At 38.1% G+C, this 19,825-nt stretch overlaps 5 protein-coding genes across 12 annotated transcripts in view; 3 read left to right on the top strand and 2 right to left on the bottom strand.

The window, feature by feature from the left end:
• LOC110168590 (uncharacterized) overlaps positions 1-5,394 on the bottom strand; it is a 32,527-nt gene extending 27,133 nt beyond the window's left edge. For 6 of the 7 annotated variants that reach the window (XM_055160207.1, XM_055160208.1, XM_020934039.2 and 3 more), the window contains exons 1-7: positions 5,214-5,394; positions 730-798; positions 615-639; positions 519-536; positions 382-441; positions 172-314; positions 1-101 (exon numbers count right to left, since the gene is read on the bottom strand). The exon at positions 1-101 is cut by the window's left edge and continues 10 nt beyond it. In XM_055160207.1, the coding sequence (XP_055016182.1) occupies positions 1-101; positions 172-314; positions 382-441; positions 519-536; positions 615-639; positions 730-798; positions 5,214-5,234 (437 nt within the window). In that variant the 5' untranslated portion in view covers positions 5,235-5,394. The remainder of the gene's footprint in view (positions 102-171; positions 315-381; positions 442-518; positions 537-614; positions 640-729; positions 799-5,213) is intronic. The other variant, XM_055160209.1, reaches the window with a different exon arrangement.
• Positions 5,395-13,418: 8,024 nt separating this feature from the next.
• On the top strand, positions 13,419-14,831 carry LOC110168606 (translocator protein-like). 2 transcript variants are annotated; one of them, XM_020934064.2, is made up of 4 exons: positions 13,419-13,597; positions 13,941-14,123; positions 14,196-14,334; positions 14,424-14,831. In XM_020934064.2, the coding sequence occupies exons 1-4, from the start codon at positions 13,479-13,481 to the stop codon at positions 14,601-14,603; spliced, it is 621 nt and encodes a 206-aa protein (XP_020789723.2). In that variant the 5' UTR covers positions 13,419-13,478; the 3' UTR covers positions 14,604-14,831. The 2 variants fall into 2 exon arrangements, with proteins under 2 accessions (XP_020789723.2, XP_055016666.1); XM_055160691.1 differs by lacking the exon at positions 13,419-13,597 and adding an exon at positions 13,608-13,718.
• Positions 14,832-15,318: 487 nt separating this feature from the next.
• tomm6 (translocase of outer mitochondrial membrane 6 homolog (yeast)) lies at positions 15,319-16,209 on the top strand. The gene is made up of 3 exons (XM_020934071.2): positions 15,319-15,485; positions 15,819-15,936; positions 16,021-16,209. Exons 1-2 carry the CDS (start codon positions 15,382-15,384, stop codon positions 15,913-15,915), a joined length of 201 nt encoding a protein of 66 aa, XP_020789730.1. The 5' UTR covers positions 15,319-15,381; the 3' UTR covers positions 15,916-15,936; positions 16,021-16,209.
• Positions 16,210-16,231: 22 nt separating this feature from the next.
• On the top strand, positions 16,232-17,089 carry cunh1orf74 (chromosome unknown C1orf74 homolog). Its single transcript, XM_020934059.2, has one exon. The coding sequence runs from the start codon at positions 16,234-16,236 to the stop codon at positions 17,023-17,025; it is 792 nt and encodes a 263-aa protein (XP_020789718.1). The 5' UTR covers positions 16,232-16,233; the 3' UTR covers positions 17,026-17,089.
• Positions 17,090-17,165: 76 nt separating this feature from the next.
• On the bottom strand, positions 17,166-19,703 carry sirt4 (sirtuin 4). The gene is made up of 4 exons (XM_020934057.2): positions 19,572-19,703; positions 18,606-19,081; positions 17,861-18,155; positions 17,166-17,541 (listed from the first exon to the last, which is right to left on the bottom strand). The coding sequence occupies exons 2-4, from the start codon at positions 19,079-19,081 to the stop codon at positions 17,389-17,391; spliced, it is 924 nt and encodes a 307-aa protein (XP_020789716.1). The 5' UTR covers positions 19,572-19,703; the 3' UTR covers positions 17,166-17,388.
• Between the last annotated feature and the right edge of the window lie 122 nt (positions 19,704-19,825).

Here is a 19,825-nt window from a genome sequence, read left to right as displayed (position 1 = left end):
CCAATTCCTGTTTTCTGTAGCTCTTTCATCAAGTCGTTGTTCATTTGTGGAATTTCAGAGGGTATCCAAGCAAAATTCAATGCATTTGGGTCAGTATAACCCTAAAAGATAATGCATTACATTACAGATGTCAAAATGACCACCTTTCAATAATATGTTGACTTGACATACAAAGTAGTTGTTCAAGTGGTGACTTTGAGAAACATGATCCACCACAAACTGGATTTTAATCTTTCTTTCACAGACATGACAAAGGTAGAAACCATTTCTTACTTCTGGACTGAAACACAAGGTCATCTGGGACAAACCTACAACTAATTATACTGTAATTAACCTCTCCATCTAAAAGGTAACATCACATTATCCCACATAAAAACAAACCTGGTATTTGGTCTGGAATTTTGCAAGCATAATCTTTATAGAAAATCCATGGAGTGTAGACTGAAAAAACATATTTGCAAACATGAACTAATCAAGGACAAATAATGAACATTAGATACAGACAGACTTGGGCTTACAGTGTCGATGGTAATACTCTACAAAAAGACAAAAACAAATATGAGACATTTGAATCAGGACAAATTACATTGCAAGGAAATAGCAAAATGTTTCACCATCTGGGTAGACTTTCTGGAAATTCTGCAAAATAAATAGGCAGTGTTTCGGTTACTAAACACAATATTAGAAAAACAAAACAAAAACAAAAAAACATACAAAACATTCACTCACCTGTTTATGTACAGATGAGGTCATGTGCTTCTTGAAGTCAAAGACTCTAGTAAATAATGTGTTGCAGATCTGGAACACACAAAAAGCACCACAAAAATCTGATATCAGCAAGGATTCATACCTTCTTGCTCACTGGTACCAATTTGCAAATAAATGGTAAATTTGATTAAACAGATAATTAAATAAAGTAGTACATATAATGACATTATAAATGTCTAAAAAGTGAATATGTTAAAGCAACATCTTGTCACTTTCTGAAGGTTGCATGTCACCTGCATGAATCCAAGGAAATAGAAAGTTGGAACATGGAACATTCTTAATGGAGGTCATACTGTGGAATAACAAGCAGGAGGTTGCACCCTTCCAGGCCAAATTAAAGTTAGATTTTTGGAGATGCAAGTGCGCTCACAGTAAGAACCCTTAATTGCATTTCAGTGTAAGGGAAACATTTATAATGAAAAAAAAAGGTTTTAACTTTGTCTATTTTTGGGGTAAAATGTCACTCGGAGGGGCTTTAACAAAATAAGTATTAATGATAAATATCTGGTTTCATTATCAGTGGCCTTGTTCACATGCACACCAAAATCTGATTATAATCCAATTTCTGAACCTTTAAGATTACTTAAATTAAATATCAACTATAATCAGAAAGAAATTTGATTATTTGTCTTTTTATATGTCATTTAAATGAGCTTTGAACTCCCAAAACACGTGTAGGGTTTATTGGGAATAATTGATACACAGACTTGGATTAAGTTTAGTTCTAAATTAAAACAGGACTACAGGGCTGAGACAGACAGTGGCCATGTGATCTAAATAATAGCTCTGGGCTCAGGTAGCATCGGGCTGTAAGAGCACTGCATCCCGTGTTTAAAGAGGAGGAGGAGACACCTTTCTAGTGTTTATGACCAGCAGCACAAGTCACAGGTCCAAATGGTTGTTGACTACAATAATATTTAACAGCTATAGTCATTTGGATTAAAAACATGTAAAAAAAAATGGGCACACATCTCAGACATGTATTTTGTTCTTGTCCTAGCTGAAAGCTGTTCAGAGGAGGCGGTCTCTGTCCTCTCGGTTGGAATAGAACTCAAAGTCTGGTCAGCAGTGATAGCCAGTATTTCCTGTTAAAAGACCACCCTTTTTTCAGGATGCTGAGAGAGTTAACCAATGAACTGATTGTAACACAATTTAACTAGTTAGAAAATGATGTCATGCAAACATCCAAATAATACAAACAATATTTACAGCATAAACAATTTCAATTCTCTTCTTTCTGTAGTAAAAGTAGGGCTGGGCAATTTGAAAATACATTTTTTTTTAAATTCAATTTTGAAAAGATTTTATTCAGTGATCATACTTAACCCAGGGAGAAAGGCATTCATTAGCAGAGCGTGGTTAATCTCATGCAATTTAATCCTTTAATTGTGAAGACTTTCAGTTATGGCAGTTTCACTGTAGAAAAAAACTTTATAGCTCTTGTTGCTCTTTTGGAGACTCCTGGTCAAAAAGAAGTTAAGATTGTCTCTGCTTGCAAGATGCAAGTCTCCATCAGGCTTAATTACATTGACAGGACAACTCCAGGCTCTGCGGGAGATGATCAACACAGGAAAGTCACAGAAGGCTTTATAGCCCAGAACTACTTGGTTTGTTGACCATGTCCTACTTAAAGTTCCATTACCATGTTAAAGGTGAAGAGGTGCTTCTCACAATTTCATAGGTAATACTACATCAGATTTTGAGTGCACATTTAAATAGTCAACTGAATACAATTTTAAATTTTTTTTTTTACTTTTTTGCAGCAAAACAAAGAAGCATAATTAGGACTAGAGCCCGACCGATATGGATTTTGCTGTGGCCGATATGAAACCGATATAATGGCGTTGGCTCTGCCGATAGCCGATATAATCGCCGATATATTTAGTGATGTAAAAATTCACTGTAAATGTTGAATTGTTTAAAAAACTTAGGTTTGGCTCTAGTGGATTTTAAATTGGGTTTATTTAGGCAACATTTATTGTTACTCTGCCTCTTTACATCATATTTACAAACAGTAGATTGGCTTAATGGCATTTTTGCATCACATTCTAGACACTAGTGATGGGTATTCCAGTTCTTTTTAGAGAACCGGCTCTTTTGGCTCTGTTCACTAAAAGCTGCTGGTTCTTTTGGCTCCCAAGCGGCTCTTCAGATTGTTTTGTTGCAAGCAGGTCTAAAGCACGTCTAAAGCAGGACTGAATCAGGACTGAACCAGGACTGAACCAGGTCTAAACCAGGACTGAAAAAGGACTAAACCAGGACTAAAACAGATCTAGACCACGTGTAAAACAGGACTAAACCAAAACTGAACCAGGACTGAGTGTCGGGACTCGGTCTCTATCTCGTGCCCAAGATTAATCCTGGTTTATTTATTTTATGCTAAACTACAGCCAAATATGCTCGTTTTTTTATCCTATGCACACGAAAATTTCTCAAAGTTTCGTTTTTAGCCGCTGCCGCTGTCAAACCACGAATCTGCACGCGGCGTGAAGAGAAAAAAAGTGAGAGAAAGAGAAAACACGGCTCCCAATAAGGATCAGGCTCCCGTTGTTCGCTTCAAAGAGTCGGCTCTAAGAGCCGTTTCGTTCGCGACCGACCCATAACTAGTAATGAAACTAGCGCTATTAGCCTTTAGCCGTAAATACGTGCGCGCCGCGGTAATTAATTATATGCGCAAATGTCATAATTCACACGTCTATTCACGACTCATTTACATATCAATGCAGGTCCAGTAACATATATACGGCCAATGTAGTCACTTTACAATAGACCAATAGAAAACAGCCTGTTTATGTGCGAGAGCTACAGCAGCTAACCCATAACAAATACACAGGCTCCTCCTCACATCACAAGCCTGCACTAATAAATGTCCTTTTAATCCAGACTCAAACCGATTGTCCGTAAAAAGAATATAATCTCAATGTTTGGATCTGTGTCTGCGAGTGTAAACAAACACACGTGAGTGACACGACTCTGTGGTGTGTTCAGGGACAGTATGGACACACACACAGACAAATGACTCCGTAGATAAATACTGATGTGGAGCCACATATTAGGACATTTATCCGTCTGTAAATTGGATTAAATGAACAGAATGTAGAGAGTCTAAGATTTTTAACGACATATCACATGCCCACGTGAAATATCGGCCCATATCAGCAAGCATATCGGCAGATAGCCGATATGCCTCCAGGTGCCCATATCGGCCAACTGATATATCGGTCGGGCTCTAATTAGGACATATCTGCTGAAGTGTGCAGTATGCTGTTGCATTTAGTATATTTACTTGAGTAACTTTTTGAAGAAATTATAATGTTCAGACACCAGACTTTTACTTCTGAATAAGTAATAATTTGTTTGAAGTAACTACAACTTGCACTCAAGTGCAAGTTGTAGTTACTCTTCCCACTGTGAGTCTTTTTGTAAGAAGTTTTATGTTAATAACATTAGTACCCAAGCCCGAATGGATAAGTTAAATAATTTGCAATTTGTATGTCTTTACTTTTTAACTCTGACTTGAGTAATTATTTGCGTCACTATTTACTTCTACTTTGGTAATATTATTTTTAAGTAACCTCTGCATTCTGCATATTAGCCAAAGGCCTTGAAAAGTGAACTGAACTCTCTATCACTAAAGTTTATGGCACAATCTGTTACAATAGTAAAACCTCTTCAACGGCACATCTAATGTGGCGCTAGATAAAACAGGCAGCATTATGTCTACAAGGATGTTGATGTCTAAAAGCCTCTTCTAACACTTGTGGGGTTTTATAGTCTGCAGTGTTGCAGGCCCTGGCTCCCAAAGCTTTCGATTTACCTGTCAATCTTCGTTTCTGCCCTCACCTATGGTCGTGAGCTTTGGGTAATGACTGAAAGGACAAGATCGCGGATACAAACGGTCGAAATGAGTTTCTTCTGGTACCTCGCTGAGGAGGTGTTCGAAGAATACCCAGGACAAGTTGTTATCATCTCTCTCGGCTGGCCTGGGAACGCCATGTGGTCCCACCGGAGGAGCTGGAGGAAGTGTCTGGGGTGAGGGAAGTCTGGGAATCCTTGCTTAGAGAAGCTATGTGAAGGGCAAATCCACTATTTGTATTGCTTTAACAGAAACATTCATAGCCTATGGAGCTTCATAATAGCCTTCTGAGAGCCTTTCTGTGGTCTGCCTTTCTAATCATCATTTTCGTGTTTTAGCTGGGGAAGTATCACGCAGCTATCCCAGGTCTACCCATATACAGTCACAGAACGGTCTTCGTAGGTTAAGGTGGGGGTGGGGATGCCTTGAGTGGTTTCCTTGATTGTAGTTGGGCGGTTATATGTTTTTTTTTATTTTTTATAATGCCTCCTACGGATTTCGCGCGATCACTATCACTCCGTAGCTAACTAGCTGAACCCTCTCTTAATACAAGTTGTTACCACATAGTGCATGAAATTATTTGGCTTACCTGACAACAAAACTCTTCCATCGCTGGCGTGGAATCACTTCTTCAGATCCAAAAGCAAGTTAAAGAGTACCCTACAATTAAAACAAACCACAACGGGACGATAACTTATCTCCAAATCAAGGTTGCACGTGGAAGTGAACAGCAGGCTCTGCAGAAGTGCGAAATGCGTAACTTTTCCCCATAGACCGTGACCATAGACCGTCTATGGGCGTGACTTGATACCCATAGACGGTCTATGGTCACGCCCATAGTCTGGACCAGTGTGTTCCAACCAGGGGTACGGGGACCCCTAGGGGTACGCGAGAACTTGCCACGGACGTACTTTTAATTTCAGATTTAAACGAAAGATGGAACTGAAAGGCATTGAATGGTATTCGAATGGAAAATAGTACATTTTAAATCTTCGAGAATTTTGCCATATTTTTTATTAAAACAACTTGTACTTGTAAGTGGATTTATTTCAAAAGAAACTCTGGTACTGGGGGTACTCGGACTGAGATGACACCGAGGGGGTACTCGAGACTAAAAAAGGTTGAGAACTAAAAGTCTAGACGACGCCTCTTTCTTCGTTCTTTCTTCTTTTTCGTATAAAATGTTAAAGTCAACCAGCTTAGGTTTAGCAGCCTGTGAGCATAAGAATAAAAGACATGTTTAAATGACAGACAGCAGGCGTCAGATTTTATGTTTTAATCAAATTGTTGTGGGTGAAGAATCCCTCAGTCGTCCAGGTAGAATCCATAGCGAGGAGAAAATTCAGTTTGTCAACTGAAGAAGCAGCTTGGATGAGCTGCAAAACGTCTTCAAACCAACTAACTTTTGTCCAGTCAACAAACTGATTTTTTTCTTTGACACAAATTGTTGTGACACTTTCAAGTTATTTCTGAATAAAAAATCACAGGTAAACTGTTACACATGCTCACACTTCTTTCTCTCCCTGTCAATCAAATGCACATACAGATTTCACAATGTCCTGAATACGTTGATGACAAAGACATATAAAGCCACTACAACTCAAAGAAATAAAAACACAACATGGTACACACTCAGACTGTCCTTATCTAAAAATGTAAAGGTGCATTGCACAACTTTTCTGGTGAAGGGTTTGCTACTTATCGGTACTTGTCTCCATGATGTTATTGCTTTGCCTTGAATATTCCATGGTAAAACATTAAACATATACAGTACATTTAGCATTTAATCATTATGGGTGTTTCTATTGTTCAAAACTATAATAATTCCTTCTGTGAATAGGTAGCTCCACAGATCTGAATTGTAATGTAGCGAAGTGCTGTGACCTGCTTGTCTCCCTCATGATAAATCTAATCTACTGTGGAACATTCTGGACAAAGCAAGACCTGTAACATTTCTAGAAGACGCTAATGTAAATGACACGGGATGCTCTGGTTTAAATTGTTAAACATATATTTGTGCTATTTTAAAACACAATAAGGAAAAAGATGTCATTCAAAACAATTCACATTAAAAGGTGACATCAATAATTCCATTCTTAAAGTTGTATTATGTAGCTTTTAGGGTTGGGAGTCCGTCACCTGCTTGTTTCTGTTGATATGTCATTACTCTGCCTGGAATGTTCCACATTATGACATTAAACAGCACTACCTTATATTTATTCAATTGTAAGTAGTTTTACAGCTCAAAAATACCTAGAAAAACAGGTATTATCACTGTGAGTGAGGATTGCCTTTCCACACAGCTGACCTGTAACTTGGTCTGGCTTTGTCTATATGAAGATAGAAAGTTTTAATACCATGCTATGAAACATTCCAGACAAAACAATGACATTTCCATGGAAAAACTATTTCACAGACCCTCCACCAGAAAAGTTACATAGTGCACCTTTAAACTCTTTTGATCCTTTTGTTTGTTCATTTGGTTTTCATCAGTATTCCAACCTTCACCCCACAACACAAATATATATTTTTTTAAATCCACATAACTCGTCATGGGCAGCCACATCTGCTTTCAGTTAGAACCCGTTTTCCGTAATCTTCTAATCTCCGTTGCAATTCTCGTTGGAGAATATGTTGCTGATGATGCGGTAAGGGTCAAAGCCAGGGGCTAAACGACTTTTGCCCCCAGTCATCTGATGCATGATGTAATCTGTAAACTGGATAAATACACAAACTGCATGTGAACTTAGGTATCCTTGGAGTGCGATAAAATAAATAGGTAAAACACAAACACATAAAAAGACTAAGGCCACAGGTAAGTATGTAAAAGAAGGACAGAGACGTGACTTAAAAATGTATAATTAAAATGTATTAAACACTAAAAGAGGAGGAAAGGTAAAATTATTTAATTTATTCTATAAAAAGGAAGCCAGGCGGATGGTTAAAATAATAAAATGGCCAAGATGTCCAAAATATGCTAAAATAAGGATAAAACTAGAGCCCAACCGATATGGATTTTGCTGTGGCCGATATGAAACCAATATAATGGAAGTTGGAGCTGCCGATAGCCGATATAATCACTGATATATTTAGTGATGTAAAAATTCACTGTAAATGTTGAATTGTTTAAAAAACTTAGGTTTGGCTCTGGTGGATTTTAAATTGGGTTTATTATTATTTTATTATTTATTATTTATTGTTATTCTGCCTCTTTACATCATATTTACAGACAGTAGGTTGACTTAATGGCATTTTTGCATCACATTCTAGACACTAGTGATGGGTATTCCAGTTCTTTTTAGAGAACTGGCTCTTTTGGCTCGGCTCACTAAAAGCTGCTGGTTCTTTTGGCTCCCAAGCGGCTCTTCAGATTGTTTTGTTGCAAGCACGTCTAAAGCAGGACTGAATCAGGACTGAACCAGGTCTAAACTAGGACTGAAAAAGGACTAAACCGGGACTTATTTATTTTATGCTAAACTACAGTCAAATATGCTCGTTTTTTATTTTTTTAATCCTATGTACACGCAAATTTCTCAAAGTTTCGTTTTTAGCCGCTGCCGCTGTCAAAATACGAATCACGCGGCGTGAAGAGAAAAAAAGTGAGAGAAAGAGAAAACACGGCTCCCAATAAGGATCAGGCTCCCGTCGTTCCCTTTAAAGAGCCGGTTCTAAGAGTCATTTCGTTCGCGACCGATCCATAACTAGTAAAGAAAGTAGCGCTATTAGCCTTTAGCAGTAAATACGTGCGCGCCGCGGTAATTAATTATATGCGCAAATGTCATAATTCACACGTCTATTCACTGCTCATTTACATATCAGTGCAGGTCCAGTAGCAAATATACAGCCAATATAGTAACTTTAGAACAGACCAATAGAAAACAGTCTGTTTATGTGCGGGAGCTACAGCAGCTAACCCATAACAAATTACAAAAACTAGCTTCAGAGTCGACATATTTCCAACACTCACCGCTCATACAGGCTCCTCCTCACATCACAAATCTGCACTAATAAATGTCCTTTTAATCCAGACTCAAACCGATTGTCCGTAAAAAGAATATCATCTCAGTGTTTGGATCTGTGTCTGCGAGTGTAAACAAACACACGTGAGTGACGCGACTCTGTGGTGTGTTCAGGGACAGTATGGACACACACAGACAAATGACTCCGTAGATAAATACTGATGTGGAGTCACATATTAGGACATTTATCTGTCTGTAAATTGGATTAAATGAACAGAATGTAGAGAGTCTAAGATTTATAACGAGTTATAACATGCCCACGTGAAATATCGGCCCCTATCAGCAAGCATATCGGCCGATATGCATAAAGTTGCCCATATCGGCCGATAATATCGGCCAACCGATATATCGGTCGGGCTCTAGATAAAACCTTGCAGCCCCTGGGCCGAGGAACCAAATCTGGGGAAAAAAAACTGAAATAAATGTTACAAATAAACCAAACAAGGACAACTTGAGAGGGGGTAGCCCCACCCAGAACAAAACAGAAAGTGCTACTGTTGAGGACAATAACTCTTTCCTCGCATGTTCGTTAGTTTCTGCTTAGACAAAAAATTACACTTGAAACAGAGAAAAAGTCCAGATAATTTACTTATTCCAAAGTCATACTTGTACAAGGAGTCTGTGCTGACATTTCCATGCAGAGACTGAATACTTACGTCTATACAATGATTTTTATACGCAAACTATGTGGTTTAGACTTAGTGCCTCTTTGTTGGTGCACAGGCCAGCCAGGCCTCTTGGCACATTGCTCAATCTTATCCGATTGTGACAAGGATCCCCCGGACTTATCTCACTCCTCTTAGCGTCTTGCTGGTTTGATCAGGGTGATGAGTCGTGAGTCAGCATAGCCCTATCAATAAGTCCTTGCCCTATTTGGTTAATTGATGAGACATATAGATAGAAATAGAATATCGTATATCCAAACCACTCCTTTAAAACGTGTCTTAGCTCTATGTCTTAGCTCTACGCAGATTAAAAAAGAAAACATTAAAACCAATTTAAAAAGAGCTAAAATAACAAAAAATTGAGCGCGGTTAAAACCTTACCTGACACCAGCCAGCAGAAGTCGGGACTGAACAATTGCCGCAAGGGCTATTTAACCCTCATGCTCTCCTCGGGGTCACATAGATCCGAATTTTTTTTTCCCCTTCCCGCTCTCTTGGGGCGGGTCAATTAGACCCAAAAATGTATTCGGGTCAATGTGACCCCGTCGGAGGCCCGACCTCCGCTGACACAGGAAGGTGGTGTCAGGTAAGTATTAAAAAAATAAAGTGCGCTCCCTGCTGTCCGCCACAATCACATGCTTAGAACTTCAGATTCTTGCCTCTTTCAGAAAAGCTATAATAAAGAAGATATATTATGCTTTTTGGGGAGGTATTTAGTATTAGTCTATAACATACATAAATCATTATTTTACATTTTGTCCATTGTAAACTTCCTGCTCTGTGGAGCTGCTGGGTCCTGCCTCTTCATAGTGGCATTTCTGATAAGACATTTCTAACCCCACATATGCCCCAGACTAAGAATTTTTTGAATAATCACATCTACAGAGCTGTGGGCCGGGATGGAGGGTAGATGAATATGGGAAGCAATCCAGCCTGGACAATGCAGGAATACTCTAACATGCATGGAACTAATGATGAGGGAACACTGTTAAAACATGTTTGAAAGTATATGATGTGGTGGTGTGAGGTATGACCTTGCTCACAAACACCTGGTATATATAGTACATATTAACTGTGTAATGTATAAATGGATATAGGTATGCTATTAAAAGCACTTCAGAAGATTCCACTTGTTCGTTTTCATACTTTTCCATCTTGGAGAAGAGATGCGGTAAAACCTCATCATTCCAGATGAGCATGGAACCTTGGGCAGTGCCTCCTCCTACTCCACCAGCTCAATGCCAAACACCAGTACCACACTGCCAGGCACTTTGTTTGCTGGGAACAGTACAACATAGATAGCATTATATTACTACCAATTACCATGCATTGGTCGAGAGGTAAGAAACACAGGGAATGATAAATACTTTTAGTCAGTTCATGTGTGCATGGACACAAATTTTTTCACCATTACATTAACAGTGCACTGCTGCATTCTGCATTTGCACAAAAGCTATAATTAAGACAGACAGAGACAAAAATCTTCCAAGACAATAATAGCATGCATTCTGATTTTTATATACAAGTAGTTTTTGGATACTGTTAGAGGAGAAGAGAATCACTAATGTTATTGGGTCAAACTGCATGTGATACTGTTATGACGTTTTAGCTTCAAACAACAATTTGACCACCATTTTTGGTAAAATAAACTGTAAATTCTTTGTGTTGTGACAACACAATCCCGATCTCTATAGCTGATCAGTTTAAACCAGTCATAGCATTGTATAAAGGAATCCTATCAATGTGTGCACCATGCAAAAGAAGCAAACAAGCTAACCACAAATACAGGAAAAGGAAGTGCACATGCATTGCTTCACTTCAACAGAACATACACAGCAACTGCACAACTTACGTAGAGTCAATAGGTGAACTGGCATTGTAGTGATATTTATATGATATTTAACAAAATCTCCTTTCTTGGTTTCCCTATCTCACCCTTCTGCCTTGTATGTGACAGTGACATCAGTGCTGTCAGAAGGGTTGTAGAAGTCAGTGATATGAATGTTAAAGACCAGTACTGCAGAACCAAAAGCACAAATAATACAAATGAATGACATGCACCCTAAGCCATAACACAAGTAGGATACTGAAATATTTCTTTAGACAGGTCACAACAGAGATGTATTATGATAATATGAACTTTAGATGTGTTCAGGTTATATAAACTGAAAAAATATCATATATCATCACATTCTTTTGCCTAAGGCAAAATTTGGCATGTTAACTCTATGCAAGGCCACATTTGCGAATATAGAGCTGACAAGATGCAGGCTGAGATAAAGACTAGAAGGCAATATATAAACAACCAAAAAGAGAGTGAAAAGTGAGGCCTAGTTAATAATGAAATTGTACAAACATTGTGGGCAGATTTATAATATAGGAAATTATTATATGAGAAATTGTAAGCACATCAGGTATTAGAATGGATTATACAGTCATGATTAAAAAAATAAAAATTAAAAATAGAGGCTCCAATGAGAAAATGGAAATATATTATGGGATGGAGACAGCACAGGCGTGAATGTGAGTCATAAACAAGGACAAAGATTACAAAATTTATAAATCATTCCTATAGGATTTCATTTGAGTCTCATTAGATTTTAGCTTGTGCATATGTATGCATTTTATGTACCTGTATGTAAGGAGAAATTCAATTTGTCAACTGGACAAAAGTTTTTTTGATTGAATACGTCATCCAAGTTCTGGTCAGATTGCTGACACAGAATAATAATATAAAATAATATTTAGTAGGCTATTGTTGGAGCCTTATTACATGTCTGTACCTCCTGCCACTGTGAGGCGCTATTTGTAATTTATGCAAGTACCTGCCCTATAAAAGGGGAGGAAATTGTGCGCCGTGAAGGTATACAGTCTTTTGACCGTCGTAATCGTTGTGATCTATTGAGTGCTGAATCTGTGTATTGTTGGGTGGCTAGAAGGTACGCCAATAAACTAATTGAGGAACACGGTATTTGGACTCTTTTTATGGAAGACACGCGTCCGAGACACCACACACGCTGCAGCCATAGCGGACCTTGCACAGGGCAAGTTTTGGCCGCTACAGCTATAGTTCTCATATAGGGTAATTTTGGTCAGAACCAGTGCCTGAGGAAATTCTCTCAAATTCACAGTCAGCTCCTCTCTTCTCTACTCTGCTCCTCGCTCTACACTGCTCCTCTCTCATCCCTCCTCCCTGTGTCTCCTTTGTGGATGGGACTTCCTCATCCATTTTGAGGAGAGGAATCAAGGAGAAGGAAATGAGGAAAGAGAAATGAGACACGGCCAGGGTCAGTAGGAGCCCGAAGTGCCCACATGCTAACTTCCTATTGTTTTTAGATTATGGCCAGGTCTCATTTCTCTTTCCTCACTTCTTTCTCCTTCCATTTCCTGCGGAACAGAGGAGAGGATTCAAGGAGAAGAAAGCGAGGAAAGAGAAATTAAATGTGTACATGGTCTATGACATAAAAGTAAGGCACCTATCTGTGCACATGCTCTGTACTCTTGAACCTGGTGCCTATACATGGATCTACTGGATGGATCCTATATTGTAATTAGGTGCTGGCTGCGTCCCACTTCCTGTCAGGCTCATTCTCACCCATTTGGTCAACAGATGTAGACATAAGCTGGCTGTGGTTATATGTATATATAATCAGACTTTTTGACCTAAAATATTATAATGAAATGTAAACCGCAAAATCAAATTTAAAGGCCCATATTATCCTATTTTCCGATCTATGTTATAATGTTGTTTCCTCATCTCACATACCTGGAGTTGTTTTGTTTCATTCACATATGTTTAATACACAAACCCTGCATATTTATAGTTCTCTTAATCTGAAAACACCTTGTGATGTCATGTGATAATACAGGACATGCTCCACTGTGTTTTTAAACTTCATACACTTTCACTAGAATCATTTAGATGATTTAAATCCTGGAATTGTCAATCTCTATTGAACAAAAGGTAAAAGGTAGCTGTTAACTTGAAAACTGCCACTACATGACATCACATTAAATAAACATCATGAACACAAATTGTTACAAAAACGTGACACTGACAATGTGCTTTCGACCAATCACAGCGCGTTATTGTGCTGACGTAACGCAGTCCGGTAGGGCTTTTGGCTGCAGCAGCTTTGGGAGTTGTCTGGCAAATGTTTATTGGGGTCTATGATAAGAGCCCATCCCGTGCTATACACCACATTATATCAGCATGCGAAGGCTGTTCTAGTCAGTGCGCAACACAACTCAACCATCAAATTTATTGAAAAGCTATTGGAGAGCAAAGGGTAAGTAGCTAGGGCTAGGCTACCTTAAATGACCCGCAAACGTGTTTTGTTTATTCTATTAATACGATTGGTAATAACCCTGAAGATATTTTTGTCGCCTTGGTTGCAGGTGTTTCAGCTCGTAAGCCATCGTTTCTTTTTCACACACTATCCTGCAAGTGCATTCCATGGTGTCAATCACATGATTAAAGTTTGTGTCAATGTGTAGTTGTAGTGTTTAGACAAGTGTGAATGTTTACATCGAGAGTTATTTATTCATTCTAATTAAAACTGTAAATACACATTTTATTTAGGTTACTACTACTGAAAGGATTGTTTTATTTGTCTTTCTCTATTATCTCAGGAAAATGGCTGGGTGGCTACCTATGATTGGAATGACCGCTCTCCCACACTTGGGAGGATTCTATGGGGGCTACGTTACACGCAAAGAAGTGAAAACCTGGTACCCAACATTGACAAAACCCTCATGGAGGCCACCAAATGCTGCATTTCCAGTAGTATGGACCTGTTTGTACACTGGCATGGGGTATGTCCCAGGACCTTTGAGTATGCTATGTTAATTTTATCCTTGGTTAATTTACTATGTCCTTTGTTGCAGGTATGGCTCCTACCTAATTTGGAAAGAACTTGGTGGATTTACTGAAGAAGCACTGGTTCCACTGAGCCTGTATGGTCTTCAGCTGGCACTGAATTGGGCCTGGACGCCTATCTTTTTTGGTGCTCACAAGCTTAAATGGGTAGGACTACATTTACAAATCATTATTTCTAATTTAGAACATACTGTACTTACATTCTATTTTGATGTTAATTACATCTCATATGTTAGGCTCTTATGGAGATTGTGCTGCTCACTGGCACTGTGGGAGCCACTATGTGGTCATGGTATCCCATAAACAAAACTGCCACTCTGCTCCTGGCTCCCTATCTGTCTTGGCTGTGTCTCGCCACCTCCCTCAACTACTGCATCTGGAGAGACAATCCCGAGGAAGGAAAAAAGGAAGAATAAGGGATGTTTTTTTTTTTTGTAGTCATTTTATCATTGTAGATGACTTTTTGTATTGTACACTAAATAATTTTATAAGAAAAATAGTTTCACAATGTGTGTTATGTAAATTGACAAAAAGTACATTTGTGTGCCGATCTGTGTGTCAGATTCCATATAACGGCTTATATACATTGTGAAAATGAAAATGCATACAAGTTCATAATAAAGTGCCTACTATATTACACCTTATCCACAATTGCAAAACTCATTGACTCGGAAAAATATAGTATACAGACATGTTTACATTTTTCTGTTTGTGAAATCTGAAAATAAGTAGTATGCAATTATTAGGAATACTAAAATCTGAATATATGTAGCAGCACTATGAAATAAACACTAATATATGCGCTACATAGTGAATAAGGGACTAATTTCATCAGTTAAGGGTCAAAGCCGTAAAAGTAGAATAAAGATCCATGGTCAAAGATAGCAAGGGCACAGTGAAGGTTAGCCCCAGTTTAGCCCGTTTTGTTTTAAATCCACAACCTGACTACTCTCGCCCTCTTAAAAAGTTGCTACTACTCTACTTAAAAACATTCATTCAAACATTTTTTTTCTCTAATAAATCTAATAATCTCTGACTACATCTTACACAACTGACACGAATGAAAAGAAAACAAGTTTTGAGCTTTGGTGACCACCGTACTTGTGCAACCTTTAAATCGTTCCTCTTGCAGACTTTTTTTTTCTTAAGGTTGCTTTAGCCAGTAACCTCTCACGTTCACATATCGGCAAAAGCATGAGCGGACCTACTGTCAAAAAGGGTTCGTCTGGGCCTTCTGGAGTGATTCAGTGGGTCACCTCCGCGTGTCGGTTTGCTACGGACAGAAACGACTTTAGAAGGTAAAATATTCAGACATATAAAGGTAAAAAAAAAAAAAAAAAAAGATGTTAGCATTTTGCTAACTGGTGGCATGCTGTGGTGTTTGCCCTTGCATTGACTACTCACTTAAACGCTTCATCGTACTTAAGAATTTTATGAAAGTAGATCTACATTGTGAAATTTTAAAACTGTAATTAATTCTGTTAGTATGGTCTTATTGTGTTTCTTCACTTTGTAGCGTTAATTATCTTGTAATTACGAATGAAATACATAATCTTGTATATCAAATGAAGTATATCCAATGATTAATTATGATTGTACATTAAAGGAATCACCATTTTTGTATCTTTCAGGAATCTCTTGGTGAATCTCGGGTTGTTTGCTGCTGGTGTTTGGGTGGCTAGAAATCTCTCAGATTTTGATTTAATGTCTCCTCAGCCTGTGACATAACCTTCACAACAACACATAGAGGTAAATCTCCATGGTTATTTGCTAATGAAGTAATATTAATTCTATATTATGTGCCTCATTAATTGTCTTGTTTTCTTTGTATAGTTCAAGAGTGACAAGAGGGGGTGCACATACCTCTGGTTGGCAAACAGCAAAAACCTGCAGACAGCAAAAACTTTTCTTCTTAGTTAAAGATCTTGGCATTTGTATGCTCTAGGTTTGTGTTGTTTTTGTTGTCTTTGTTTTTTTTTACTTTGAGAAGCGTTATGGCAAACTAAGTGAATCTTTTTATGTTAAACATGTAGAGATGTTGATGTAATGATAGCCACACAGGAATTTATAGTTTCTGCAACACAAAACTATTTATCCGCAAGAAAAAAATCTCTATCCATTTCGAGAAGTTTAGACCTGTTTACTCAGGTGTTGGCTGTAGATTTAGGATTAAAACCTGCTCTCCTTTATGATGCTAACAGTGCCAGTTCAGAGCAGGTGCAGCAGTACTTAAACTTCCTGCAGTCTTCACAGATGGTGTCAAAATCACTGTTCACATTAGATTTAAATGGCAACACCCTGATAGTGAACCAAGACTTTTCTTTATTACACTTGAATGAAATATTAAGTTGCGGCAGTGTGGTGGTAGTTAATGTGTCTCACTTGCTAAAAGCACCTGTTTTATTTGACCCATCTAGAGGAGAGTTAATGAATGTGGTACAAAAACTACAGGTCCTAATTCAAGGATATAAGCAACATGATGCACCCAAACCTCTATATGTTGGAGAGCATTGTGAAGACTGGAATCTCTGTACAGTCTTCGGTGCATTACTGGGTTATCCAGTTACTTACTGGTTCGATCAGAGCAAGAGCTTCGAGAACTGTCTATCTATGACCCCTTTAATGGTTACTACAGCTTCAGCAATGCGGCAAACAGATAATGCCAGTCACAGCTGTTGTCTGTTCTCCTTCAGTGTCCCAGTGGATTTGTTTCAAAGGTCACAGTCTATCCTCAAGCGCTGGAACAATAGACTTCAAGAGCGTTTTGAAAAGCAACATGTGCTTACAGATCTCACTATTTGTCAAACAACAGTGACAATGGCATCAGTTTGTCTTTGAGTATATAAATTGTACAATGTATTGCCATCATTGATCATTAAATGGGATCCAGTGTTAAAACTTTTATTTGCACCTGTGTTCAATACAGTTTGAGAATGTTATGGATATTTTATTTTATAACTTCCACATGGGAAAAATGCTTTTTAAATATATAAAATATATTTTATTTGCATGAAAATATTTATTTCCAGGTGACTGAACCTTTATGGTATTACTGTACTTTTAAACGTCTCTACCAAAAGTTCCATTGCTTACCTGATCTATACACATTTTAAAATGCATAATTTTGCATGTACTCCAGTAGGATAAGAAATACAGTTGCTAATCAGTAAATAAATATGATGTAGTTCAAGTCCACTGTGATCATAAAGGTTGAATTAGAGATAGCACTTCTCCACAACGACCACTGACTTTGATCTGAGCCAAGTGGTCAGCTCTTGTTGATCCAATGTTGATAATAGCAACAGGGATTTTTCTGTCATTTGCTGCCAGTAAAAATCTGTAACCTGAGTAAACCTAAAACAAAAAAATAATGTTAGTGCATGTACAAACTCTTCAGGAATACAATGCCAGTTTAAAATAAAGTCACCACCTGGAAAATTGTGCTTCCCTTGCCGTTCGGTTTAAATGATAAAAAATTGAGATTATCTGCATGATGAGCAATCTTATATTTCCCAAGAATTATATCTAAAAACAACCTGAATATACTGAATGACCAGATTATTATTATATATTACTGATTTCTTTGATTTACTTCTTACCCATTTGCTTACATTCAGATGGTGACTTTTTTTTTTTATCCAAACAATATAATACAAGCTTTATATATACATACCTGTAAGGAAGATCCAACAACAAGGACAGCATCTGAATCCACAAGTTTTTCATGGACAAACTGCACTTTTGTTTTGCTCACAGTGTCACCAAAAAATGTAACATCAGGCTTGAGTACACCTCTGCAATGCTCGCAGGAGGGGACTCTGAAATGCAGAACCTGATCATCCTCTAAAAACACATCTCCATCTGGTGCCACTGCTCCTGCATGTGCTGTCCAGTCTGGATTAAGAGCTTCAAAACGCCTTTGAAGATCTTCCCGGGCAGAAATGTCACCGCAACCAAGACATATCACTCTACAAAGATGGGCAGACTTTAAGTTAACCTAACGTTGCACACTTTGTCACAATTAATATTTTAATATTCACAAAATGAATTTGTGCAACCAATCTGAGCTGAGTAATATTGACATATAACTTGCTGTTCTAAATAAATGTTAAAACCATTGTGGTGGCAGTGGTTCAGTAATAAGAGCGTTCACCTACAAACTCTAATGTTATTATTCTAGTTCACATCAGCACATACTTTCCTTGGCAAAGACACTTAAACCCACCTTGCCTAATTACATATGAATGTGGTGTATGAGTGATTTTTGGTGGTTAGAGAGGCTGTGTGCGCAGATTGGCAGTCTAATAAGCCCTAGGGTAGTTGTGGCTTGGCGTCACTGAATGTGATTGATTATTTTGGGAATCTTCTTGAAAGTGCTATAAATTCATAACTTGTTTTTATACCATACAGAAATATACCTGTGAGTAGATCCATGCAGCTCTGTGAGCCTCTTTTGTCCCGCCTTTGAATGAAGAGCATCTACATTTTGTGTGACCAGCCAGTGCAGTTTGCCTCTTTGCTCCCACTGCTGCAGCACTGTGTGTGCAGTATTGGGCTGATGTGAGGAGAACTGGGGCCACCCAACAAAGTTTCTAGCCCAGTATCTTTGACGGGACTTAGCACTGCGTATAAACTCTATATGCTCCATAGGGCGTCTGCTGGTGCGTGCGTACAGTCCCACTTTCTCAGAGCGGTAGTCAGGAATCCCAGACTCTGTGGACAGTCCTGCACCAGTCATGACAAACAGGCGTCTGGCCCGGGACACAAACGCCTGCAGTTGTTCCACAGACTGAACATCTGTGGTATTGCAGGAAGGGACAAAGTTCAACACACCTGAGAATGTTCTGTTTCTAGATGGTATGTACAGGGTCTGGGTCCGTAACAGCAATCTCATCTACAAAAAGAAAAAAACATGTGAGTTATGCACATTTACATAATTATTTATATAATCATGAAATGTACATTTATTAAGACACAGCTATAGTAACTTAATAAACCAAAGATCAGTCACTTTTTTGACAGCTACTTTATACATTATATATGTGAGTAGGTCACCTACAATAAGCCTTATATATATATATTTTATATTTATTTATATAGCCACAAAGCTATAATTTCTTTAAAATGTATATCCTTAATTGCACCCCTGGCATTGAGTTCTTTTTTATTGCTCCCTGTATCAGTTGCAAATTGATTAATAGTAAATATTTGGAGGGGGAAAGCCTTTTAGAATGAATATGGCAAAATAAATATTTCATTTGTTCAACTTCTACAAACCGTGGAAACCTATCAGTAACAAAGTGACTTCGCTTTTCTACCTTTTTTATAAAGAGAAAATCAAACAATCACCAATCAACAAAGCTCAAGAAACGAAACGTACTTACCGTCTGCAACGGTTCATCAAGCTATTCTCGTTGTCCCCGTTATCAGTCAAGCAGCACAGTTAAGAAACAAAATGTGTTTGCAGCAGAGTTGAATAACACGGTTGTTAACCCAGGAACGTCCATTTGGTAGCGCCACCACTACCGGAAATACCAAATTTGATGATGCACCAGGTCGCAGTGCATACTATTTTTTATTATTATTATTTTATTATTATTTTAATAGATCCATGGTGCATACAGGTATTTGTAGTAAT

Source organism: Boleophthalmus pectinirostris, unplaced genomic scaffold (genome assembly GCF_026225935.1).
Source record: "Boleophthalmus pectinirostris isolate CB_2022bp ecotype Guang Dong unplaced genomic scaffold, ASM2622593v1 HiC_scaffold_3, whole genome shotgun sequence".
In the NCBI taxonomy this organism is placed as follows: Eukaryota; Metazoa; Chordata; class Actinopteri; order Gobiiformes; family Gobiidae; genus Boleophthalmus; species Boleophthalmus pectinirostris.
Note: the sequence above shows the minus strand (reverse complement) of the source record. Positions and strands in the feature narration are given on the sequence as shown.